Source organism: Pipistrellus kuhlii, unplaced genomic scaffold (genome assembly GCF_014108245.1).
Source record: "Pipistrellus kuhlii isolate mPipKuh1 unplaced genomic scaffold, mPipKuh1.p scaffold_m20_p_97, whole genome shotgun sequence".
Lineage (NCBI taxonomy): Eukaryota > Metazoa > Chordata > Mammalia > Chiroptera > Vespertilionidae > Pipistrellus > Pipistrellus kuhlii.
The window spans coordinates 662233-688742 of record NW_023425603.1 but is presented as its reverse complement, the minus strand read 5'-3'; the positions used below and the strand labels follow the sequence as shown (position 1 = coordinate 688742).

The 26510-nt window shown below is 54.2% G+C and overlaps 1 protein-coding gene across 4 annotated transcripts in view; it reads left to right on the top strand.

Annotated features, from left to right (window-relative positions):
• The first annotated feature begins 433 nt into the window (after positions 1 to 433).
• Positions 434 to 26510, top strand: part of CDC42BPB (CDC42 binding protein kinase beta) — a 75670-nt gene continuing 49593 nt past the window's right edge. For 2 of the 4 annotated variants that reach the window (XM_036429012.2, XM_036429011.2), the window contains exon 1: positions 434 to 905. In XM_036429012.2, the coding sequence (XP_036284905.1) occupies positions 731 to 905 (175 nt within the window). In that variant the 5' untranslated portion in view covers positions 434 to 730. The remainder of the gene's footprint in view (positions 906 to 26510) is intronic. The other 2 variants (XM_036429007.2, XM_036429008.2) reach the window with 2 other exon arrangements.

The window sequence follows — 26510 nt, the reverse complement described above, 5'->3', positions numbered from 1 at the left end:
TGCGGGAGCGGTGCGGGCCTCGGCCTCCCGTCCGTCACCTCCGAGGCGTCTGCGGGGCCCAGCGGCCCAGGGCGGCCCCCGCGGCCCCCGCGGCCGGACCCCCAGAGCCGGTGCGGGGCGCTCGCGCATGCGCACGCGCCGGCGCCGCAATCTCGGCGGCGCAGTGGCCCCGCTCGCCCCGCCCCGCCTTCCCGGCATCCCGCCTCCTACGGCGAGCGGCGAGGCCCTGCCCGCGGGAGCCGGGCCGGGAGCGGCGCGGGGCGGGGCGGCGCGCTGAGGTCAGCGCGGCGACGGCCGGCCCCCGCGGTTGGCTGCGCCGCTGGCCGCGCCCTGGTTGGCTGCGGCCGCGGGCTGGGCGCCGGGTCGGGGCTGGGTCGCTGGGGCGCCGGCCGGGCTTGCGCAGCGCTCGGTCCGCGTCGCTCCGGGCGGCGGGAGGGCGCGGCCGCGGGCGGGGCTGAGGGCCGCGGGCGGGGCGGGCCGCGCCGGGCGGAGAGGGCGGCGGCGCCGAGGGGAGGAGACCGGCCCATGGACCCGCGGGGCCCGGCGCCCCAGACGCTTCGCCGCCGGGACCGAGCCCAAGATGTCGGCCTAGGCCGGGGCGCGACGACGCGCACGGGGCGGCGACGAGGCGCCGCCGGGGCTCGCGGCCGCCGGGTCCCCGAGGGCTCGCCCTGACGGGCCGCCGCGCGGGGCGGCGGGAGCGGGCGCGGGGAGCGGGCCGCGCGGCACCATGTCGGCCAAGGTGCGGCTCAAGAAGCTGGAGCAGCTGCTCCTCGACGGGCCGTGGCGCCACGAGAGCGCGCTGAGCGTGGAGACGCTGCTGGACGTGCTGGTCTGCCTGTACACCGAGTGCAGCCACTCGGCCCTGCGCCGCGACAAGTACGTGGCCGAGTTCCTCGAGTGGGGTAAGTGCCCGGACCGCAGCCCCGCGCCCTGCCCGCGCGCCCTCCCACCTGCCGCCGCCTCCGCCGCCGCCCCGCCGCCCCCGCGGCCCCTGCGCGGCTCCCGGTCCCTCCCTGCGCTCCTCGGCCCTCGCTCATCCGCGTTCGGCCGTCCCGCCCCCTCATCCTGCCCCCGGGAGCCACATCCTCCGTCCCTCCCCCACCCTGGCCCGGCCATCGCCCCTGCCGCTTCCTAGATCCACCCCGGAGTCTGGATATCATTTCCTGCAGCTCTGCCTGGATATCCGCCCCCGCCCCCCGCGCCGGGGTCCGGGCCCGGCGGCCACTGCCTCCCCCTCCGCCCTGGCCCCCGCCCGCGGGCCTCTCCTCGGTGACAGCCGGCCCGCTGCCCCTCCGCTGCCACCGCCGCCGCGGATGGGGAGGCGGAGAGCCCGGTCTGTGCACACCGCGCAGAGCAGATCGATTCGTTCCTCTGATTGTGCCAGACCCTCGCCGTGTCTTCGGGGGTAGCTGGAACGCCAGGATGTGGGGGTCACTCAGCTTTCTTCATCTGACGCTTGCGTGCCTTCATTCATGGTTCTAGGATGCGGTAGCCGTCGGCCCCCTGAGCTGTTAGCTTTATTGGGGCGTACATTTGTGAAGCCGTTTAAGGATCCCTAGAAGCCGGAAGGCAGTGAATCCCTTTCGCTTCCCCTTCTGCTAACTGGGCGTCTTGTCCAGACCCTCAGGCTCCCCTAGAAGAGCTGGTGGAAGACCCGGCCCGGGCCCCGTTCGGGCCGCACCCAGAAGCCTGTCCCTGGGTCATTGGTGTCAGCGGGCTCGGTCGATGTGCGCACCAGTAATTCCTAATCTAATCTCCGATCAGGCTGCTGTTTACATGAGGAAACAAGGGCATGTAATAAGGCCTCTGCCCTGCCAGAACGGTAACCGGAATTGGAATTGTGTGCACAAGTTAAAGCTCAAGGGCCGTGTTCTTTACAGGCCTGCCGCGGGTTCTGTGAGAGCAGCCCCTCAGCCGCCTGTCATGCTGTGTTTCGGGGGCCCGGCCTTGGTCACATGCAGTCTAAGGGAAGGGGAGTCTAAGCTCTCGGGGGTCCTTTAGCAGCGACCTGATTTCCAGCTGAGTGACTTACTGACTCACAGTTAACGCGACAGTGAGGTCTTCGGTGCCGGCCGCATCTCAGCCTTCGGAGCATTGTATCGGCCATTCCTTTCTGAGTGTGTCATCTTGAAAGCCAGTTCCACATCAGGTTCAACCCAGCACAGCCTGTGAGTAAGAGGATGATTGGAAGGAGGAAGTGGAGGGAAGGTTTAGCTGGTGAGGTGTGGACAGGCTGGCCCGTGGCCCGGAGACCGGGCTGTGCCTGGACGGGGGTTCGTCCCTGTGGAGCAGTGGTTGGTGCAGGCCCCTCACCAGAGGCGGTCAGCCCCTCTGGAGCTTGGGCTTCCCGGAGGAGGCTCTCCGCAGGTGGAGGTCTTCCTCTAGGAGGTTTGACCTTTGCAGATCTAAACAGATGTGTGCTGTGAAGGTGGAAATACTTTCAAAATTGTATTCTGGCCCTTTGAGAGTTATAACTATACTAGAGGACCGGTGCCCAAAATTAGTGCCCTGCCCTGGGGGGGGGGGGGGTGTCTCCTCAGCCCAGCCTGTGCCCTCTCACAGTCAGGAGCCCTTCAGGGACGTCCTACTGACAGCTTAGGCCCACTCCCCGCACTGCTGTGCTCTGTTGAGTGGCGTTGAGCATCTGACCTCTGGTGGTCAGTGCACATCATAGCAACTGGTCATTCTTCTGTTCAGTCCATTTGCATATTAGCCTTTTATTATATAGGATTATTATAAAAAGGTTAATATGCTAAGTGTCCCTCCACCCATATCACCAGATCTATCATGTGTACTGACCACCAGGGGGCAGACGCTTAATGCAGGAGTTGCCAAGCTGCAATGACTTGGCAGCGGTAGTTCCTGGTTGACACACCTTGAAACTGGAGAGGAAGGAGCCTGATTCCCCTTGGGGCCCCGTGATTCCACCTTCGGCCGTGGGCTATGTTGTTGCCGGGGCACTGTGGGCAATTATTGCACATTTGGGTTTATATTTCACACCCTGTATGATGGCAACTTTGCAGAGTGCACTCTCACACTCTGGGACCCCTCTGGGAAAGTCAAGAGTCAGTTTCAGCCCGATCCCCACAGGCCAGGCTGAGGGACCCCACCTGCGGAGGGACCCGCTCACTCTGCAGATGCTGGGGAGGGATCTTGGGAGGTTGGCTCCAGGCTGTGTCCAGCCCATCTCACCCAGGCCCGCCCCGCCAGCCACCTTCTAATTAATTTCCTTTCAGTGTGCAGGAATCCATGCACCAGGTCACTAGTTACTAATAAATTACATTGTCCTAAGAACTTAATTCACGCGGAAGTGTAAACTTGAAGTTACACAGAGAAAGAATGGACTTAAATGTAAGGTGGCATTTTAATGAAATACTGATATATTTTATGAATAGTACTTAGCATATGTTAACATATGCGCCACTGTAACTGCGGTGGTGTGTTAGTAGTACAACATGCGTGCAGTCCTTATTTATTGTTACTTGGGATGCCTGGTGATTGAGATTGGGAGGCAAAGAGTGGTCTTTTTAACAGAAGTCTTTGTGGAGCATTGTCAGGCACTTACTCCCTTTGCTCAGGAAGCTACTGCAGGCTGTCAGCCTATGGATGGTGGAGTTTTTGGAGTCACACTCTGTGTGGTGTTTGAAACCTTGGCTGCGTTGTGTCCTGTCATGCAGAGGCCAATCCTTTCCCACCTTCCAAGTCTTGCTAGTTGTCAAAGGACAGTTATGTGGAATTCTAATGAAGAAAAATAGCTGATTCAGCCCTGACTTGGAGACTTACTAGGAAATCTTTGGGGAAATCTGGGAAGTATCTATACTAATAAAATGGTAATATACTAATTAGACCGGATAGACCGGACGTCTTCTGGATGTCCTTTTGGACAAAGCCACAGTAGTGGGGGCTGAGGCAGAGGTGGTTAGAGGCAATCAGGCCGGAAGGGGAGAGCAGTTAGGGGTGATCAGGCCAGCAGGGGAGAGCAGTTAGGGGTGATCAGGCAGGCAGGGAGATGGTTAGGGGCAATCAGGCAGGCAGGGGGACAGTTAGGGGCATCAAGCAGGCAGGCAGAGAGGCGAGGGGCCAGTGGTCTCAGATTGTGACCAGGCCAGCAGACGGACATCCCCCGAGGGGTCCTGGATTGGTGCAGGCCGGGCTGAGGGGCCTCCCTCTGCATGAATTTCGTGCACTGGGCCTCTAGTAGTTATGAAGTTGTTACTTTTTAAATGAAGACCGCCTCTGCTCTTGTTTTCTTATTTCCACAGTGATGCATGGGGAGAGTCATCCTGGCTTCGTAGCAGGTTTTTGTCTGTGGTTTTCCTTTCATTGTGTTTATAGTTTCCTCTGTTAAATCACGGGCCTTAATTAAATTAAAAGTTGGAACTGTCCTGCTTTGCATATGTATTTTTAAGCTATTTCTAATGCGTGTTTGATAGTGTTTGAAGCAGAGCCACGAGACACTGACATTTCAGCACATGAACAGCAACAAATAGGGACAGCTACAATGAGGGTTCTTTCCTCTCTGTCATACAGAGATGCTTTTGCAGTGTTACATGCAACACCACGTAAACACCGTGGCCAGTGTTACACCAGGATGGAGCTGCTGTTTGCACTGGATGGACCACAGCGGCCTCTGCACTGGTCCCCGCTGCCCGCAACCCGGAGGGAGGTTTAGGGCTCGCTGCTGGCGTAGGCCGGCCTGGGCTTGGGCTTTCCGGTTCCGGTCCAGGGCATCTCCTCCTCCTGACGTACTTCCTCTGTAAGGAATTGTAAATGCTTTCCCATTCTGATTGCAGCAGTGGCTTCTCAGAGCTCTCCTCTCTGGTGTGGAGTTGCGGGTCTGTCACTGTGGGGACGGGTGCTCAGCACTAGGTGTGAGTGGGATGACTAGCAAGTCAGTGAATCCAGGCTTCACAGCTGGAGCTGAGCATCCCAAGGTTCATTCTAATCTGAGCGGTCTCTCCAGCGAGGCCGGTTGCATAACAGGAACGCTTTTTTTTTTTTTTTTTTTTTACAACTTTTTAAAATCTTTACCTAAAGATATGCTTTTTATTGATGAGAGAGAGATAAAGAGAGAGACAGACAGACAGACAGGCATTGTGCGAAAGAGAAATATCAATTGGTTGCCCCCATAAACACCCGACCAGGAATCAAACCCACGACCTTTCAGTGCACTGGACAGTGTTCCAACCACCTCAGCTACACTGGCCAGGGCAGGACACTCCTTTAGGTCCAGATTTGAGAGGCAGCCTTTTGAATAGTAAGATGTAAATTGTAGGGGAATGTTGGGATTGCATAGCAGAGGTCAGGCCAAGGCAGTTTAGGCTTTATTGCAGCTGTGTAAACGCACAGCGAGGAGCACATGCGTGAGAAGGACAACTGAAGCCGCCTGACGTCACCACGCGCTTTCCCCTTCTCTCCTCACGCCTCCCCACGGACAGACCTGGAGGGGGCGCCATGTCTGCTTCGCCCAGACTTCCCTCCAGTAAATACGTTGGAGGGATTGTTGTCACTTTCGGGCCGCCAGGTGAGCAGCCTGAAAAGCTGATGCGCTCAGCGAAGGGCTCTCCGGCACAGTGACGCGCGTGGTACGACCCGCACCCCGCTCTGCTGGCTGCCCGGCCGCTGCCCCTCCGCTGCAGCCCGCGTCCTCAGAGGTCCCCCGTCTGCTGGCGGCGGTGACGGCCGTGACACATGAGCAAACAGGACTGTTAATTCCAAACTACATGAAGTTCGGCCGGACTATTGAGTGCTTTTCTCGGTAAAGAGGCAAAGAGTGTCTGTTGAGACTAATAAATAAGGATCTTGCTGGAAGAGACCAAATATGGATTTTTTAGCCTTTTTAAAGATCAAAGCGGGATTAAATAAAATTAAAGGAAATATAGAAATAATTGAGAAGAGCAACAATCACATCACCCTAACCCCCATAACATAGCACTGTTTAGTCCCTGTCCCCAGTTTAATTTGGATTCTTAGATTCTTAGTGTGTTCCAGAATGACAGTATGTTAAAGTTATCTTAAATGTGTGTGAAACTGGATTGAGAGGAAAATGCACATTCCTTAGATGTAAAATCCCAAGTGTTTTGACAATGTGAAATATATTTATATTTAAAATCTACAGAGGAACAACTTTTTAAAAAGATACTGGGGGGCTCAGTGGGGGAAAAGGAGACATATATAATACTTTAAACAAAAAACAGATAACTGCCTATGAAATAAAAGTTAGGCTCTACCCGGTGATTTTAGACCATTTGTGTATTAGGTTTTGACTGGTAGGTAAATTTTATTGACTGCCAGATGCTGGCAACAGAATTGTTTTTAGAATAAAGCTTTGCCAAAAAGGATATTTATATAATGGGGAAGACTTTTAGATTTTGTTATCCTTAGGAAAAAAATAGAAATTCAAAAAGAAATTTAAATTGAATTAAACAAAACCTTAAAAATTGATTGATTGGTTTTAGAGAGGGGAAAAGGGGGAGGGGGAGGAGGGGGGGCATTGATTTGTTCCATTTTCTGTGCATCTTTGGTTGATTCTTACATGTGCTCTGACTAGGGGTAGAACCCGCAATCTTGGCACATCAGGATGACACTCTGAACCACAGGCCAGGGCTCATAAATGTCCGTTGAATTTTTCCTGTTTTAAAGCTTCTGGGAGAATGTGGAACTTAATTTTTCTTAGGTGATTCGAACCGTCGGGATGGTGATGGTCTCTCTAGTCTCCAAAGTTGAGAGGCAGGTGTGTGAAAACTTAGGAGTTTAGTGGTGACATGTCTGCCCTCTGCCCGCCCCCGCTCTCCCTTGGGTAAACTCAGACTCTGGCCATGTCCCTGAATCAGTCCTACGCAAGCTGCCCCTAGCCAGGGTCCTTTTCTCCACGATCATGGTCAGCCTGGGCCTCGCTGGCACCTGCTTTGAAATACCTCTGATTTATTTTAGTCTTTTCATTTCCATGGTCGCTGGCCTAGGTGAAGCTCAAGCCCCAGGCTTAAAGGAACACTTTCCTCACGTGCAGATTTATTTATTTTTATTTTATTTTATTTTTTTTATTTTAAAAATATATTTTATTGATTTTTTTACAGAGAGGAAGGGAGAGGGAGAAAGAGTTAGAAACATCGAAGAGAGAGAAACCTGCACTGGGGGTGTGCCCGCAACCAAGGTACATGCCCTTGACCGGAATCGAACCTGGGACCCTTGAGTCTGCAGGCCAATGCTCTATCCACTGAGCCACACCTGTTAGGGCTCTCACTCGCAGATTTAAATGCCTCTGCCAGGGCTGTCTTCAGCACTGCTTCAATGTCATCACCTCCCCCTTTCAAAAACCTTCACAGTGACTTCCTATTCTGCTGCTTTTCACCCCTTTCCCCACAACCTGTGCCCCAGACACACATCCCTTCCTCTCTCCTTTTTTCCAAACACAAGGTATAGAACGATTTTGGTTTAAACTGATACTCATTGCTTATGTTGCTGTCATTAGGTGGACTTAGGAAAGACGGGGCGGCGGGGGGGGGGTGTGTGTGTGTGAGGTGTTTTATGGGAATGAGTCCTTTCCCTTTGGCTGGATGCCACTGCACCGCCCTGAGTGTGGTCCCGGGGTTTCGATGGGACCCCGGGCAGCCTGGCCCCGAGTGGTGCTCGCTTTCCTTTCCACCCGTGCAGAGCCTGCCGTCTTCCTGGCCTTCCCACTTGCTCTCTAAGCCGCTGCTTAGTCCGTCCGGGACCGGTGTGTCTCTGCTCAAGTCCCCTGTCTGAAGTGCATGTCTTCCGCCTGTGGGTGGCGTGTGTCTTCTAGTGGTTTCCTGAGAGCGTTCATCAGAGGTAAACTGTGAGTCCTGGCCGGTCTCAATGCCTCTCCTCGCTCACCCTGGAGGACAGTGTGCCCGAGTATTGAGTTCCAGGGGAGAAGCCAGTTTTCCTCACAAGGTTGAAAGCATCGCTCCACTGCTGTCTGCCCCCAGCCTTGGTCATGAGAAGCCTGAGACCTGTGAGTCCCGAGCCTCACCCCTGAAGCTCCCAGGCCGTCTGCTTGTCCCCGTGCTCCTGGTGGGTGGCGGGTATTGGGCGGGGACACTTGGGTCCTTTAAATTTGGGAAACTTTCCTGATTATTACTTGATAATCACTTCTCTGATTTCTCCATTCTAGCCTTCTTGATCTCCTGTTATTCAGATGTTGGACCTTCTAGCATGTCCTGCTAATTTCCTTTTCGCCTCTCTCCTCCACTCGTTATGTTTTTGTTTTGATTTTTCCGGGAGAGGCCTCAACTTTATCTTCCAGTTCTTACATTGAGGTTTTTTTTCTGCCATCATGTTTCATTTCTAAGTGCTTTTGTCCTCATTGTTTTTTTTCTTTTCAATGTTTTAATTGATTTTAGAGAGAGGGAGAGAGATAGAAACATCAAAGAGAGAAAAACATGAACATTGATTGGCTGCCTCTTACATGTCTCCTGGTAGAGCTCGCTCCCGAACCCGGCTGTGCCCTGACCCCGTGACCTCCGGTGCCTGGGCAGCACTGCACCCGCGTCACATGCGCAGGCTCTTTCTGTTCCATCCGCTTTGTTTCATGAAGGCAGTGCCTTTTCTGGACATTTCTTCTGGTTGATGATTTGTTATTGATTAATGAGCACACAGTTATACTTTATAGACAGTTTCTGCTTCCTGTGTTGTCGCTGTTCTTCCGAGTCCTTTTCTCCTCTTTTCCACGCTGGCCTTTGTCTTTGCTGTCAAAAGCCTTTGTCCAAATGTCTGGTGACTGTCAGCTGTGTTTCATGATCATGAGTGGGCTGATTGGACATTCTTGGTGCGTGGACAGGTGTTAAATGTTGTCTCACCCCAAGGAGACAGTATGGGACCTTGCCAGTTTGAGGGGCGAGCACCAGAAGTAAAGCACTTCTTCGTCTTGGGCTCGTCAGTCTCCCCAGAGAGGCTTCTCTCTCCAGCCTGGGTGCTGAGCGGTAGTGTGGTCCGCCAGCGGCCAGCTTCCTGGGAGGGGGTGGGTGATGTGGAGGGCGAGAGGGTGTGGGCACAGCGCTGCTGGGGGTGGGTGACGTGGAGGCCGAGGGGGTGTGGGCACAGCGCTGCTGGGGGTGGGTGACGTGGAGGGCGAGGGGGTGTGGGCACAGCCCTGCTGGGGGTGGGTGATGTGGAGGGCGAGAGGGTGTGGGCACAGCGCTGCTGGGGGTGGGTGACGTGGAGGCCGAGGGGGTGTGGGCACAGCGCTGCTGGGGGTGGGTGACGTGGAGGGCGAGGGGGTGTGGGCACAGCGCTGCTGGGGGTGGGTGATGTGGAGGGCGAGGGGGTGTGGGCACAGCGCTGCTGGGGTGGGTGATGTGGAAGGCCGAGGGGGTGTGGGCACAGCGCTGCTGGGGGTGGGTGACGTGGAGGCCGAGGGGGTGTGGGGCACAGCGCTGCTGGGGGTGGGTGATGTGGAGGCCGAGGGGGTGTGGGCACAGCGCTGCTGGGGGGGGGTGATGTGGAGGGCGAGGGGGTGTGGGCACAGCGCTGCTGGGGGTGGGTGATGTGGAGGCGAGGGGGTGTGGGCACAGCGCTGCAGGGGGTGGGTGATGTTGGAGGGCGAGGGGTGTGGGCACAGCGCTGCTGGGGGGTGGGTGATGTGGAGGGCGAGGGGGTGTGGGCACAGCGCTGCTGGGGTGGGTGATGTGGAGGGCGAGGGGGTGTGGGCACAGCGCTGCTGGGGGTGGGTGATGAGGGGGTGTGGGCACAGCGCTGCTGGGGGTGGGTGATGAGGGGGGGGGGGGCCCAGCGCTGCTGGGGGTGGGTGGATGAGGGGGGGTGGGCACAGCGCTGCTGGGGGTGGGTGATGAGGGGGGTGGGCACAGCGCTGCAGGGGGGTGGGGTGAATGGATGGGGGTGGGCACAGCGCTGCTGGGAGGTGGGTGCTGAGGGGGGGGTGGGGCACAGCGCTGCTGGGGGTGGGTGCTGAGGGGGGGTGGGCACAGTGCTGCAGGGGGTGGGTGATGTGGAGGGCGAGGGGATGTGGGCACAGCGCTGCTGGGGGTGGGTGCTGAGGGGGGTGTGGGCACAGTGCTGCTGGGGGTGGGTGATGGGGTGTGGGCACAGCGCTGCTGGGGGTGGGTGATGAGGGGGTGGGCACAGCGCTGCTGGGGTGGGTGAAGTGAGGGGTGTGGGCACAGCGCTGCTGGGGGTGGGTGATGAGGGGGGTGGGCACAGCGCTTGCAGGGGGTGGGTGATGAGGGGGGTGGGGCACAGCGCTGCTGGGGGTGGGTGATGGGGGGTGTGGGCACAGCGCTGCTGGGGGTGGGTGATGGGGGGTGGGCACAGCGCTGCTGGGGGTGGGTGATGGGGGGGGTGGGCACAGCGCTGCTGGGGGTGGGTGATGGGGGGGGTGGGCACAGCGCTGCAGGGGGTGGGTGATGAGGGGGGGTGGGCACAGCGCTGCTGGGAGTGGGTGATGGGGGGGGTGGGCACAGCGCTGCTGGGGGTGGGTGATGGGGGGTGTGGGCACAGCGCTGCAGGGGGTGGGTGATGAGGGGGGTGGGCACAGCGCTGCAGGGGGTGGGTGATGAGGGGTGTGGGCACAGCGCTGCTGGGGGTGGGTGATGAGGGGGGGTGGGCACAGCGCTGCAGGGGGTGGGTGATGAGGGGGGGTGGGCACAGCGCTGCAGGGGGTGGGTGATGAGGGGGTGTGGGCACAGCGCTGCTGGGGGTGGGTGATGGGGGGGGTGGGCACAGCGCTGCAGGGGGTGGGTGATGGGGGGGGTGGGCACAGCGCTGCTGCAGGCTGGAGCTGTACGTGCTTTCTGTCCGTCCCTGTTGAGGCCCCAGAGAGCCCGGGCTGCCGCTGAGTCTGACAGTGGCCCTGCCTCTCAGTTTCTAGCTTTGCCTCCCGCCGCTCAGAATTAAGTTGATATTTCTGGTTGCTGTCATCTGTCATCCACTCATTCAAGTCCTTTTTAAGGACTTCCAGGCACTGCAGTGGCAAATGGACTCCAGAAAGGAGAGTTCAGCCGGGGAGAGCGACAGCAGAGCTCCCTGCTCGGGCTCGGAACCCGCGGGGCTCGGGAACGGGGGAGGGGTGGGGTGTGTGTGTGTGTGTGTGTGTGTGTGTGTTCAGGAACCCGCGGGGCTCGGGAACGGGGGAGGGGTGGTGTGTGTGTGTGTGTGTGTGTGTTCAGGAACCCGCGGGGCTCGGGAACGGGGGAGGGGTGGGGTGTGTGTGTGTGTGTGTGTGTGTGTGTGTGTTCAGGAACCCGCGGGGCTCGGGAACGGGGCTCGGGAACGGGTGTGTGTGTGTGTGTGTGTGTGTGTGTGTTCAGGAACCCCCGGGGCTCGGGAACGGGGGAGGGGTGAGGTGTGTGTGTGTGTGTGTGTGTGTGTGTGTTTTTGTGTGTGTGTTCAGGAACCCCCGGGGCTCGGGAACAGGGGAGGGGTGAGGTGTGTGTGTGTGTGTGTGTGTGTGTGTGTTCAGGAACCCGCGGGGCTCGGGAACGGGGGAGGAGTGGGGTGTGTGTGGGGTGTGTGTGTGTGTGTGTGTGTGTGTGTGTGTGTGTTCAGGAACCCCCGGGGCTCGGGAACGGAGGCTGTGTTTGGTGGGGTGTGTGTGTGTGTGTGTGTGTGTGTGTTCAGGAACCCCCGAGGCTCGGGAACGGAGGCTGTGTTTGGTGGGGTTCAGCGCGCAGAGCTCAGCTGGATGTTCTGATGCCACTCACCTGGGAGGTGCCCAGGGGTTTACCCCGTTTTTGTCTCTAGCGTCCGAGCGTGGAGCTCCGAGGTCTGTGATTTGGACGTACTGCCCTTTCTGTGCTTGTTCGTTGGAAATGCCCTCCGCCAGGAGGAGGACGTGGGATGGGGACGGGAGCTTTTCTCCAGTGCCGGCAGCACCCGGAAAGGGGGCGGGGAGAGAGGGCCAGGGTGTGAAGGAGGGAGTGGCCTGAGGCTGCTCTGAAGGCGGGTGAGGGGTGTCTGGAGGGTGCTTCCCGGTCAGGGGGGAGGCGGGTGGCTCCTGTGCATGCGGTGTGGGGTGTCGTGTGGGGCTGGAGACGCAGGCTTGCGTTGGGATCTTTATCTCCCCTGAGGGGATGGGGCGCTGGGTGTGCGGGAGAATGGCTCGTTTAAAATAAAGCGCGGGGTCAGCAGTGCCCTTGCACTCCTGGTTTTCTAAAGACAGGCAGACGAAGTGACAGCTCACTGCATCGAAGGCTGTTCCCCACATTTTGTTTAAAAACTTAAACCCGGCTGAGTTGTTTTTTAACCTGTACATTATTTTAACTTGAAATAGCTTTTGTGTTTCTTCACTATTCAGAAAGATGTTGATTTCATGATTAATGTGTATGCAATAGTCTTTAAAGAATAATTTGGCAGCTCTTCCACAAATGGGCTTATTTCTTACCTAACCCAGTGTTTGAAATTAGGTTGTTGAAATTTGACGTTTTGATAATCTTGTGAAATAATATGTTAGGATGATTATTGAACAAAAAAAAGTTGTCAGCAATATTTGAGAGAAACGTAAATTGAATTATACAATTGATTATTTTAATGAAAAAGAAGGTTTCTTTGCCATTTTCTTTTTTTTTTTCTTTGCCATTTTCAATTGCCAAATGGTTTCTACTATTTATTGACTTAATTTTGGTAATAGCTTTATTGAGACATAAGCCATATATAATTTACCTGTTTAAATTGTATAATTCGGTGGTTTTAGTGTATAGTTGTGTAACCACTTCCACTTTTTTTAAAAATATATTTTATTGATTTTGTACAGAGAGGAAGGGAGAGAGATAGAGAGTTAGAAACATCGATGAGAGAGAGTCATCGATCAGCTGCCTCTTGCACACCCCCTACTGGGGATATGCCCGCAACCAAGGTACATGACCTTGATCGGAATCGAACCTGGGGCCCTTCAGTCCCCAAGCCGACGTTCTATCCATTGAGCCAAACCGGTCTTGGCACACCTCCACTTTTTAAAAAAATATATATTTTATTGATTTTTTACAGAGAGGAAGGGAGAGAGAGAGCTATTAGGTCTAGTAATAATTAATGTCGTTTTCTAATACTTTTTTAAATCGAATTTATTTAAACAATACAACAAAATTTAATCAACAATATAGTTGCCGTTGTTTTCTACTACTTGTGCCCAATGCTCAGGAAGCATTTTAATCCCTCTGTTGTAAAATTCTTGTGAATTTGATGCAAAAAATTCAGTCAATGCATTTTTGAGGCATTCTTCATTATTAAATTTTTTTCCTAGAAGAAAGTTTTGCAAAGAACGAAACAAATGGTAATCGGAAGGGGCAATATCAGGAGAATATGCACGTTGAGGGAGAACTTCCCATTCCAACTGGCGCAGTTTTTCAGCAGTGATTCGTGCAGTATGCGGTCGTGCCTTATCGTGGTGAAGAATTACGCCCTTCCGATTAATCAGCGCGGGTTCTTTTTCTCTTAAAGCTTGGGCTAACCTTTCCAATTGGGCACTATACACTGCACTTGTAATGGTTTGGATAGATGGTAAAAGTTCATAATGAAGAATTTCTTTAAAATTCCACCAAACACACAACATCACTTTTTTCACATGCAAGTCAGGTTTTGGCGTGGGCTGCGGAGCCTCATTTTTGTCCAACCATTGAGGCCGCCTTTTCAAATTAACATACAGCACCCATTGTTCATCTCCGGTAACAATTTGCTCTAAAAACGGCAGACGGTTTTGACGAGAGAGGAGCAAACTGCAAATTGTGACTCTTTGATTACGGTTGTTGTCGGTCAACTCATGAGGAACCCATTTTCCAAACTTTTGGACTTTGCCAAGTGCACGCAATTGATTGGAAATTGTTTTTTGTAAACAATTTAAAGTTGTCACAAGCTCTTGTTGGGTAATTTGAGGATTTTGCACCAAAAGAGCTTGAAGAGCTTCTTGATCAAAATTGGACACACGGCCTCGACCACTCTTGTCATCTAACGAAAAATTTCCCTCGCGAAATTTCTCAAACCAACGCTGGCATTTTCTGGCGCTAACTGCATCTTGACCAAGAGCACTACAGATGTTTTTTGCAGCCTCACTTGCTTTTCTTCCTAATTGGAACTCGTAAAGTATGCAGTGCCGAATATGCTCTTCATCCGCCATCTTCTTAGCCCTAGTTTTGCAACAAAAACCAAACCAAACACAAACTTTTTCAAGCAAAACTTGTTAATTGCACTTCACACGTTCTGTAGATACCACGTGTTTGAAGGTTATGTCAATACAAGTCAACGCCAAGCAAGATTTTAAACGAATGTTTAAAAACGACATTAATTATTACTAGACCCGATAGAAACGTCAATGAGAGAGAAACATCGACCAGCTGCCTCCTGCACACCCCCTACCGGGGATGTGCCCGCAACCAACGTACATGCCCTTGACGGATTCGAACCTGGGACCTTTCAGTCCACAGACCGACACTCTACCACGGAGCCAAACCGGTTTCGGCCACCTCCACTTTTAATTCCAGGACATTTCATCACCTCAGGAAAACCCTGTACCCTTTAGCCATCACCCCAACTCCTTCCTCCCCAGCCCTCAGTGGCCACTAATCTCCTTTTATAGAGTTGCCTATTTTGGATATTTCCTGTAAATGAAATCATATAATACACGATCTTTTGTGCCTGGATTGTTTTCACTTAGCATAATGTTTTCAAGGATACATCTGTATTTCATTCCTTTTTATTGCTCACGTAGGGCCAGTGCATGAATTTGTGCGCCTTGAAAGGAACTGTGGGTGGTGAGGCTGCAGTGGGCACAGGGCGGGTCTCAGCCCATTCTCTGTACTCCACCAGCCCCTCCAGCCGTGGCCCCAGTGCCCCGTCTGCCGGCAGCCGCTCCCACCACCACTGCTCTCCCGTGCTGGTGGCACCGGCCCCACTTACACCGGTGACGGCACAGAGCTGTTGGGGCCCATTCCAGCAGCGGTGCCAGCGGGCGGTGCCATCAGACTGCCAGCCCCGATTGCCCCTTAGGAACGGGGAATGGAGAAGTCCCGAGGGCTGATTGGCACCGGCCGCTGCTGCTTGCACCTGCTGATTGTGCCGAGTGATCTGGGTTGGCGCCGGGTGCTGGCAGCGGGTGCAATCACCGGGTGGGACTGTGGCATATGGGAGCAAAGAATGTTCAGTAACCACTGGAGGCTCGCCCCGATGACAGCGACAGGCGTCCCACCTTGGTCTGGCATCCCTGCTCACCTGCTCCACCACGTTCTGTGCTCTGCTGCCTGCTGCCAACATCTGCTATATTCTGTGCGTGCGCCCTGGTGGTCAGCACATGTCATAGCGTCCGGTTGTCTGGTTGCTCAGCTATTCAGTCTATTTGCATATTAGCCTTTTATCCTATAGGATAATATGCTGTTATATGGGTAGTCCACATTTTGTTCATCCATTCATCAGTTGATGAGCATCTGGGTTCCCACCTTTTGTTTGTTATGACTAATGCCGCTGTGGACATTAATGTGCACGTTCTGTTCCTGGTATGAGTTCATTCTCCTGGGGTGTGTACTGGGAGGGGCTAGGCCGTTCATGGTGAGCGTTCTGAGGGCTGCCAGGTGGTCTCCATGGCCAGTCTCCCAGGTCAGCACGTCAGGGCCACCAGCAGCTGCTTCACCTCCTCGTCAGCGCCTCCTGTTCGCCTTCTAGGCTGGTTGGTGTGTGGCTGGGCTTGCCCACCTTCAGGCCAGTGCTGTGGAGCATCTGTTCCTGTGCTTGCTGGTCATTTGTATGTCAGTGTAGAAACGGCTGTTATTCCTTTGTTCATTGGTGTGCTGTCCTTTTGTTGAGTTCTAGGAGTTTCTTATATGTTCTGGATACAAGCCATCAGTCACGTGATTTGCAAATATTTTCTCTTGTTCTCGGGGTTTCTTGATGGTTTCCTTTGAAGCAAAAAGTTTTTAACGAAGTCCAGTTAAATTTTTGTTGTTGTTTTAATTGTCATATCTAAGAATACATTGCCAAACCAAAGTCACAAAGATTTATACCTATGTTTTAATATTTTATAGTTTCTCTTACATTTAGGTCTGTGATTCATGCTGAGCCCATTTTAATTTTATTTTTTTATTTTCTAAATATATTTTGTTGACTTTTTACAGAGAAAGGGAGAGAGATAGAGAGTTAGAAACATCAATGGGAAAGAATCATCGATCTGCTTCCTGCACACCCCAACTGGGGATATGCCTGCAACCAAGGTACATGCCCTTGACTGGAATTGAACCCGAGACCCTTCAGTCCACTGGCCAATGCTCTATCCACTGAGCCAAACCGGTCAGGGCTATTTTATTTTTTAAAATATATTTTTATTGATTTAAGAGAGGAAGGGAAAGGGAGATAGAAAAACAACAATGATGAGAGGGAATCATTGATTAGCTGCCTCCTGCAGGCCCCCCACTGGGGACTGAGTCTGCAACCCACTCAGGTGCTCTTGACTGGAAATAAACCTGGGACCCTTCAGTCCTCAGGTCTAGGCTCTGTTCACTGAGCCACACTGGCTAGGGGAGTCCATTTTTGTATATGGTGTGAGATAGGGAGGCCACACTCATTCTTTGTATGTGGGTATTCTGTTGTTCAGCACCATTTGTTGAAGAGACTGCTCTTTCCCCGTTGAATGGCCTTGGCATCCTTGTCAAATCAGTTGACCACATATGTATGTGGCTTCTTTCTGCATGCTAATAATTTTCCTTTTCCTGATTGATTTGTTTCTTTTGGTGTCAATTCTTTGCTTCTCTTGGAACGTTTTCTACTAGTGGTTTTCCTTCTTTTTTAATAAATATTTTTATTGATTTCAAAGAGGAAGGAAGTGGGAGAAAGAGGTAGAAACAATGAGGAGAGAGGATTATGGATCGGCTGCTTCCTGCATGCCCCAGACTGAAGATCGAGCCCGCAACCGGGCATGTGCCCTGACTGGGAATCAAACCGTGATTGTATTGCAAGTTTAATGAGGCTTAAAATGTTATATTTATTATCTGAGAAAAGTATCCTCCGGTAAAATGAGCTTCAGATGCTTTTTAAACAAAGTCTGGTGTGGAGAGCTGTAGCTACGTTTCACTTTGCCCAGGGTGTCTGCCGCCGCCTGTGGAAGGGCGTCTGGGCGAGCAGTGGGCACCGAGGCCGGCGCTCCTCGCCCAGCGGGTCCAAAGTGCGCTGGCGGCGTTCGGGGCGGAGCGAGCGGCTGTGAGTGTGAGCCCTGAGTCACTCAGCCCCGCGCGTTCAACGGGCCTTCCCAGCTCGTAAACTGCTTTATGGCCCAGGAGGAATGCCAGCAGCACACCAGCTCGTAACCATGCCTGGGCCCGTGGCAGGCTGCCATGCCCAGAGACGCGTCCGGGAGGAAAACTACTGTGCGGCCGGACCAGAGCTGGTGGCGTTCGGAGTCCGTCTCCGGGCCGGTGTTTGGGAAAGGAAAAATGTCGAGCCTCGTGTCCACGGCATGCCCGCGGCTCTCCTCTACTTAGCATGAAGTAGTGGTGACCTCGAGCATGAAAATGCCTGCCCTTTCTTGGAGTGGCTGACTTTTCCCTATGTTGATCTCTCTCTCTCTCTCTCTCTCTCTCTCTCTTTTTTTTTTTTTTTTAATGGATTTCAGAGAGGAAGGGAGAGGGAGAGAGAGATGGAAACATCAATGATGAGAGAGCCATTGATTGGCTGCCTCCTGCACGCCCCCTACTGGGAATCAAACCCGCAACCTGGGCATGTGCCCTTGACTAGAATCGAACCTGGAACCCGTGAGTCTACAGGCTGATGCTCTACCCACTGAGCCAAACCAGACTATGTTGATATTGTTAATTTTTGTAATCAGTCCCCTATAAAGTGATAACTATTTCTTGTTATAAGTTTTTTTTTCTTTTCTTTCTTTTTTTAATATATTTTATTGATTTTTTAGAGAGAGGAGAGAGGGATAGAGAACTAGAAACGTCGAAGAGAGAGAAACATCGACCAGCTGCCTCTTGCACACCCCCTACCGGGGATGTGCCCGCAACCAAGGTACATGCCCTTGACCGGAATCGAACCTGGGACCTTTCAGTCCGCAGACCGACTCTCTACCACTGAGCCAAACCGGTTTCGGCGGTTTTTAACTTTTTTATGATAGGGAGTTTCAAACACCTGAAAAGTAGAGAGAGTAACATAATGAACCCTGTTTCTTTTCTTTCTTTCTTCTTTTTGAACCCCCCGTTTCAATCACCCGTTTCAACAGTTGCCAATTCACCGTCAGCCTTGCTTCATTTTTCCCCTCTTCTCCCCGAGAAGGTGGTTCTGAGACAATTCCTCGCCATTGTCATCTCATTTGTTAGGTTTCCATGTGCACCGCAGGAAAACAGCCGCAGCAGCATCACGACCTCAGCCCCACAGTCGTCAGGTCGTCGGTTTAAATCTCCCTGGCCGTCATTTTTCCTCGATTTGTTCTCGGGGCGCGTGGCCTTGGGTTGAGCCATCTCATTCTCCTTTCACCCACCGCTCCTTCCCCCTCTCTTTGCTGTGGCAGGAACCAGGCCGTCTCCCTGTCCTGCTTACACCGTTTCCTTATTCTAGCGTTTTCCTAACAGGACAGATTGGCCTTTAGCAAATCCTATACTTGTGACCGGGATACCTTTGTGGGGAAGAGAGCTACCTGGGGATTTAATTGTGAAAAGGTAGGCATTTCTTATTTCATTTGAGGTGTAAGTTCACACACTGTGTGAGGTGTTGCCCATCGGGCAGGGCTTGCGTAAGGTCCAGAGTGTGGGCTGGTGCTGCCGCCGCGGCGGGGTCAGGGGTCATGTTCCAGGCGGTGGTGCCAGCTGGGGAGGTGCCGGGCTTCCGGGGGGGGAGGGGGGCGGCCATCACCTCCCTTCCTCTCCCGCGATAGCCCAGCACCGGAGCCCGCCCTTCCTCCCGGAGCCCCGGGGCTGATTCACCCCACCACCCCGTTTCCTGGACTGACCCAGCATCAGACCTCACTGGGCTGCCCCCCTCTCCCCCCATGGCTGCAACCTCTCAGCGTCCTGAGCCGCTGTCACCCTGGCCCGTTGCTGCGAAGCTGCGGGGCTCGGACCCGGGCTCGGTTCGTGCGTGCGGACCTGGGGAGTGTCCTAATGGGGAAGTGCAGGCATTCGTCCCGTGTCCCCTCACTCGGGCTGCGTGTGGGCAGGCAGGCGTGAGTGCTGTCTGTGCTGGAGGAAGTGGGGGCTCCGAGGGGGCCCAGGCGTCTGCAGCGTTTCCCTGGGAAGCACGTCCTGTGAGGCGGGTCTCGCTGCGGCCCCCGCTGCCCGCTGGAGACACGGGACTTTAAATGGGATCTCAGGCTTCCTAGCTCTCCAGTCGGACTTCAGGGAAGGAGGCCTGCTTGTCCGCACCAGGGGGTCCCCGTGTCCAGTGGCTGCTCTTCCCTCTCCGCAGGTCACTCCGCGGGCGGGCGGCTCCCTGCTGGGGACACCGGGCTGGAGCTCGTGGCAGTGCCAGCCTTCTGTTTGCTGAAGAGCTGGGTGGGGCGGGCAGCGCGGACCGCGTGGCGCACAGACGCAGACCCAGAGCCGGCGTCCTGGTGGGGCGGGGACCATTCGCAGACGGTCAGGGACGGTCCATTGACTGAGGAGGGGTCTCACCGACCACTGGAGCCAGAGTGACCCTGATGTCTGTCTGAGAACCGGCTTCCTTCCTCCCACTGAGCCACACCGGCTAGGGCTCCAGCAATCTCTTTAGGTGCCTTCATACCTTCTGAATAAATGCATGAATGAGTCATGAGGCTCTGTGTGACCTCTGCTCCCTCCTCACGGATGGCCCCTTCCTTGACTAGCAAGCTCTGTTGTGACACGTATCACAGGTTAGCTGTTTTATGTTTATTATTATTTTTGAGTGTACAATTCAGTTATTTTTAGAACATTCAGAGTTGTGCTGCCATTACTAATGTCTAATTCCAGAACATTTACCACCCCTGCAGGGAACCCTAGACTATTAGCAGCCCCTCCCCGCCCCTGCCCAGCCCCTGGTGACCACTAGTCCACTTCCTGTCTCTATGGATTTGCTGTTCTGGACATTTCATAGAAGCGGAATTACACAGCATGAGGTCTTTTGTGATTGGCTTCTTTCACTTGACATGTTTGTAGCATGTATCAGTGTTTTTTTTCTTCCCCAAAATATATTTTATTCATTTATTACAGAGAGGAAGGGAGAGGAGTAGAGAGAAACATCCATCAGCTGCCTCCTGCACCCCCCCCACTGGGGATGTGCCCGCAACCAAGGTACATGCCCTTGACCAGAATAGAATCCGGAACCCTCCATTCCGCAGGCCGACGCTCTATCCACTGAGCCAAACCGGTTTCGGCTCAGTGTTTTCTTTGATGGTTTCATAACAGTCCACATTCTGCTTACCCAGTCACCCGTGGAGGACACGGGGTGGTTTCTGGTGTTGGCTGCCGTGAATAATGCCGCCATGAGCGCGGTGGACGGGTCTGTGTATTATAGATGTGTTTCACTTCCGCTGGGTTTGTGCTTGGTCGCGGAGTCACATCCCGTCGGCATGGAGGAGCGGCTCACTTTCCCACCGCCTGCTCCTCTCCGCCGCCAGGCGTGTGGGCTCGCTCCCCCTCTGCCAGCACGTGGCCCTGTCCTTGTTATCCTGGCTCCCTGGTGGGCGTGAGGTGGCATCTCACGTGGGTTATATGCATTTCGGTGGTGGCTGATGATATGACCATCTTCTCATGTGCTTATTGGCTGTGTGTGTATCTTTGGAGAGCTGTCTGTTCAGATCCTTTTGCTGCCAGAGGAGTCAATGGGCCAGATTTCTCCGACATGAGTGGGGATGAGGTGGGGTTCTGGGGGCGCCACTGAGATAAGCATTTTCAGGAGTCCACGGGTGGTGGGAAGTGGAAGGCTTTATTGGCGTGGGGCTACATTTCCTGGGTTCCGAGGCCCCCTGCCCCTCAAGCCAGTCCTGGAAGGGGCGCAGCTGGGCTCCTGCAGAGCCGGAAGCAAGGCCAGAGCCCACTGTTATTACTCTGTTCCATGTTGCAGCCGGATGTGGCTCAGCGTTCCGGCCAGATTGTGTGTTCGTTCATGTGTGGAGTCCAACATGGCCGTGTGCCAGATGGGCATGGGGGGGGCATCGCTGAGCTGCCATGTGGGAAGCTTCCGTGTCCAGGTTTTGCAGGTTCGCACTGGCCACACCCATCTTGGCCACTGGTTCACTTTAAGGTGGAGGCGCCTTCCTGGGTCACTCAGACCTTCCTGGCGGAGCGTCTGCGTTGCCAGGGGGACAGGCTGAGGTGTGCATGCCCCTTGCACAGCCTGTGAGTGCATGTCTTCACTCCTTCCCGGTGAGCAGTAGCCAGGCTATCACAGTGGCAGCAATAGCCTGTTTTCCGTTGCGTTGTCTGCTTATTAGTGTGCTGTGAGAGTTTTTATATATTTTGGATACAAGTCCCTTATCAGATATATGAATTAGCACATTTCTTTCTTCATTCTGTGGCTTACCATTTCTTTTTTATTTTTATTTATTTTTTATTTTTTATTTTTATTGACGGGATGACTCCAACCAACTGAGCCACACTGTCAGGGGCTGCTGAAGTCCAATTAAAAAATTATTTTCTTGCTTATGCTTTTGATTTCATATTTAAGAGTCCCTTCTTTGCCTAACCCAAGGTCACAAAGATTTATACCTGCATTTTCTTTTAAGAGTTTTATAGTTTTAACTCTTTCATTTCTTTGATTCGTTTCGAGTTAATGTGTACCTGTGGTGTAGAGAGGGTCCATGTTTACGCCGTTGCACGTCGATACCAGCGTCCCAGTGCCCTTTGGCTGCTCCCGCCCTGCTGGGTGTCCCGCACGTGCAGCCTGCGCGCTCCCCTCCGTTTCCTCAGCCTCGCACCGTGTCCCGAGCTCATGGTCACACCTGAGCAGGAGGCCGTGGTATTGTTGCTGGTGGTTCCCATTGCATGGATTCTTCTGTTCATGAACAACTTGGGCTGCACTTGGTTGTTGACAGTTAGAATAAAGCTGCTCTGAGCAGTCTTGCATCATAACTGGGTCATAGGCACACATATGCTAGTCTAAGAGCTACAGACATAAATGGGGGGCATAATGGAGGAGAGTGGGGAGATTGTTAACTTGGTGACCAGTTTTCAAAGAACCTGAGTGGTCACCGGAGCTGGCCTGGAGCTGAGGAGGTGCTGGCGCCCCGGGAAGTTAGACGCAGTGCTGGTAGCTGAGTGAAAACACACGCTGGTAATGTCAGGCCAGCGAGGAAAGTAAGTGGAGTTAAGTTTTTCCTGTCTTTTAAAACGGAAACAGAAATCTCAATTGACTTTATTGGGGTGGCATTGGTTTACTAAAATTACCCGGGCTTTACGGGTAACATGGACCGTGTTCACGTTTTAAGAAGTGTGAAGAAGCACAGGTCGTAACAAGGAATAAAAATACCAAGCGCTTATGTGCACTTGGGCCTGTGTTCTCCGTCTGCTTCCTTATCCGAAGCAGGCAGCCCGGTGCTGCAGGCTTCAGAGGCTGTTAGGGCGTCTCTGACACACATGCAGGGTGTTCAGAAATTAGACGGGGGGGTTTGATGTTTTCTGTGTTTTTGTAATTTTTATTCATTTTTTTTACAGAGTGGAAGAGGGATAGAGAGTTAGGAACATCAGTGAGAGAGAAATATCGATCAGCTGCCTCCTGCACACCCCCTACTGGGGATGTGCCCGCAACCAAGGTACATGCCCTTGACCGGAATTGAACCTGGGACCCTTCAGTCCACAGGCCTACACTATCCACTGAGCCAGACTGATTAGGGCTAATGTTTTATCAAATACTAGAGACTTGGTGCACGAAATTCGTACATGGGCGGGGAGGTCCCCTCAGCCTGGCCTGTACCCTCTCCAACCTATGATCCCTCGGGGGATGTCCAACTGCTGGTCTCATTGCCCCCAACTGCCCCCCCTGCTGACCTGGTTGCCCCCAGTTGCCCCTCTGTCAGTCTGGTCGCCCCTCATGCCCCCCCCCCCCTTCCCCGCTGGCCTGGTTGCCCCACGAAGCCTGCTGTTCAGTCGTTTGGTTGTCCTTCACTAAGCCCCTTGCCAGCCTGATGGTAGGCAGCCATCTTGCGAGGGTGTGAGGGTTAATTTGCATATCGCCTCTTTATTATCTAGGATTTGGGATGGAAGAGAGTAAAATAAATTTAAAGTACATCAAGTCCTGGATCTGTGACTTTAAGTGAAACAACGTGTAATGAACCCACTTTCCCGTAAGCGAAGGAGTGTGACAGGGTCCTAAGGCATCTCGTCAGTGCTCCGAGGAAAGTGTCACCCAAGGACCTGCTGTTTGAGGCCAGACCTCACGCCTCCCCAACGAGACCAGCGCACATGTGACCTAATCGTAGCAGGAAGTGGTGGGTAGTATTTGGTTGCTAAAAATGCCCCCGAATTACTGACCCCTGAAATTAAGTTGCCTTCCTCAAGTGTATTAATTTGCTGGTGTTTCGCAAACTTCTTACTTTCTAGTTGCTCTCCCGCCCGCTTAGTTGTGGCTTCCTTGCTTATTAAGTAGATACCGTTTTGTCAGCGCCCTGTGCTGTACGCCTGCGGTTAGTGTCTGCCAGAACCGGCAGCCAGTCTCAGGCTCCGAGGCGGGAACTGGGAGAGTGAGGTAGGACTCGTTCTAACAGGAGCCCCTGTCTGACCCTCAGTGTCCAACAGGCTGACCCGAGGCATCCTGGGAGGAAGGGTGTCGGCATTCACGTCCTCCCGCTGGCCCTCAGGATGAGGGTGTCCCGTCTCTAGCACGGCTGTGGCTTTGTGCAGGGGTGCAGCGAGGGCTCTGCCTAGATTCCTCATCCCGCTGCCGGCCTGCCTGAGCTCATTTCCCGTGTCCTCTTGCTGGTGATGGGCAGGGGGCCCGCCCTCAGTGTGGGTCACGCGGGGTCCTGCCCAGCTGACCCTCGGCGTCATCCGGACCCGAGGGTGCCCAGCACAGTGTACTGCCTTTCATCTTCAGAGCTGCCGGACAGAGTGCCGCGCCCCATCGTAGTGGTCAGTCACTACGATTCTTAGATGCGTATCTCGTGAGCGAGTCAGATTTGAGTTAGAAAACCATCTCTGGAGTGGCGGGGCGCGGCGGGGCGCAGCTGAACTTGCCAAAAGTGTGGCTTGTTGGTCTGAACTGCCTAGGTCTGGCTGCCGTGAAATCTGTAGCACCAAACCATGTAGGTCATCCCGGTAGCTGATTTGATAAAGCAGTCTGTATGCTTATCATGTATTAATCAGAATTATAGTTTTCACTCAAAATTCAATAGTAGAGAACGATCAGAAAAACTGAAGAGAAACAGTGAGTGAAATCATTGTCTCTGCTCCCCCCAGAATGAGCCCTCAGAGCTGCTGGGTGCCTGTGGAGCTGGTGCAGGCCGCGTCCCAGGAGGCCGCCGAGTGGCCGGGCGCGTCATGCACGCCGTGAGGGCCACTGCCGCTGGAGGAGGGGCTGTGTTCTGTGTCAGCGTCTGGTAGGACAGTGGAGTGAGCCTTCTGCGGGCATTGTGCTGGGGGAGCACCGGTCTGCAGTGGTCGCTCAGTCCGGGAGCTGTAAGCACTGGTTTGGAGCGGGTCACTTTACCTCCATTCCAAGGTCAGTGTGTGTGTGTGAATGTGTGTGCGTTTCTAAAACGTGTTGAAAATGCAAGTATATAATCCATGCATTTTTTTCTTTTTATAAATTTTGTTATTGACTTTTAAAGAGGAAAGAGAGGGATAGAGAGATAGAAACATCGATGGGAGAGAAACATCACACAGGCCCCCTACTGGGGATTGGGCCCACACCCAGGCCTGTGCCCTGACCGCAAACTGAACTGGTGACCTTTTGGTTCATGGGTTCACTGAGCCACATCACCTGGGCACATTTTTTTTTTAGCAGCAAAACTCTTTAGAGTTGTCTGTTCTTATTGTCTCCACTCCCTTCTCCCTAATCAGACTTTTGTCCCCCACCACACCCTCAAAACAGCCGCTTTTGTGGAGGCCACTGTGGCGTCCTTGGGCCAAAGCTAGCGGTCAGTTCGCAGTCCGACTGCCTCGGTGAAGCCCCGCTGCCTGCCTCGGCGCCGGCTCCTCTGGGCTCCGCCCGCTCCGCTCCTCTCTCCGCCCAGCGCAGCGGAGCTCCGGGCCCAGTCCTCAGTCCCTCCCCAGCCCTGCCGACTCCCCGGGGATGGCATCCGGGTCTGACTGATGCCAGCGGTACAGCCGCGCCCGTTCCTGGAATCCGCCCCTCATAGCCACTGCCTGCCTGAGCTCCGCTCCATCCTGCCCCTCGCTGCCGGCCAGCGCCTCGGGCCGGCGTCCGCTCACTTTACTGGACTGGGAGAGCACCGGTCTGCAGTGGTCGCTCAGTCCGGGAGCTGTAAGCACTGGTTTGGAGCGGATCACTTTACCTCCATTCCAAGGTCCTGCAGGAAGGCCCCCCACACTCAGTCCAACCACCCCCTCCACGCTCTGTCCGCCCGCTGGCACCTAGAAGGTGGCTGTCCTGGCCACCACACGCCGGTTCCCAGGTTCTTTCATCCAAAGGGCTTATGATTGCTACACAGTGCACTTGCTGCATGTATGTTTTGCTTTTCTCCTCTAGCATATGAACACCACGAAGGCAGGGACTCTGTTCACAAACCTATCCAGCTGCCTAGAATAGTTCCTGGCAAAAGTAGGTGCTCAACACAGTTGGTCCCATCGGTTCTGCTTTAGACGGGAGCCTCCCGGGAGATCGCTGTGGAGGGCAGCAGCGTGCCCCGGCTGCAGAGCTGCTGGGTTTATGTCACTCACAGTCCCGTGGTCATTTACCCAGCTCCTCACCCCGGTCAGCCAGCTCCGTCCGGGCAGGAGTGCGGGCTCCTCGCTCTGGGTCGGTGCCCGTGTCCCAGCTGGCCTGTCCTACTTTCGCAGCCAGACCTTTCTCCACTCCTGCAGGTGCTTACACGGCAGCCGCCGGCCTGCCTCCCGGAGCCTGTCCACTCCCCCTGCTGTGTGCAGCCGCTGCTGTACCTGGCCTGCTTGGGAGTGTGCACACCTACGCTTGCACACGGCTCCCACACGTGCTTGCCTCACACAGCACGGACTTCACGGCTGGTTGAGCTGTTACTGCTTGTTTTTGCCTCTGCCTCTCCTCCACGCCCTCTTTCCAAAAAAAATGTCAGGCTCCCTCCTTTGTACTCTCCTAGTTGGTTTCTTTTCTCTCGCTTTTAACAGCCTCACTGGGATAGAATCCCACCCATATAGCTGTTTCTTCTAGTTCTTTATAGTCTTACCTTGCTTGTCTATGTGAAATACGCAGTGTGTTCCTGTCCCGCCTCTGTCACTCCAGGAGGACCCGAGTGGCAGGAAGCAGCCCTGTGGTGGTCCCTGTGCGGCTTTGCTCAGTGAAGAGGGATTGGGAAGAATTTGGACTGCAGGCCTGCATTCCTCCCACCATGCTGGGGATGGATCAGAAAGCGGAGCCCCTCCCCCAGGACTGAGCACTTCCTAGGACAAGCTGACTGTACTGCCAGCAGAAGGTGCTGTCGGTTACTGCCTGCGGCCAGCAGAGGCCAGTGC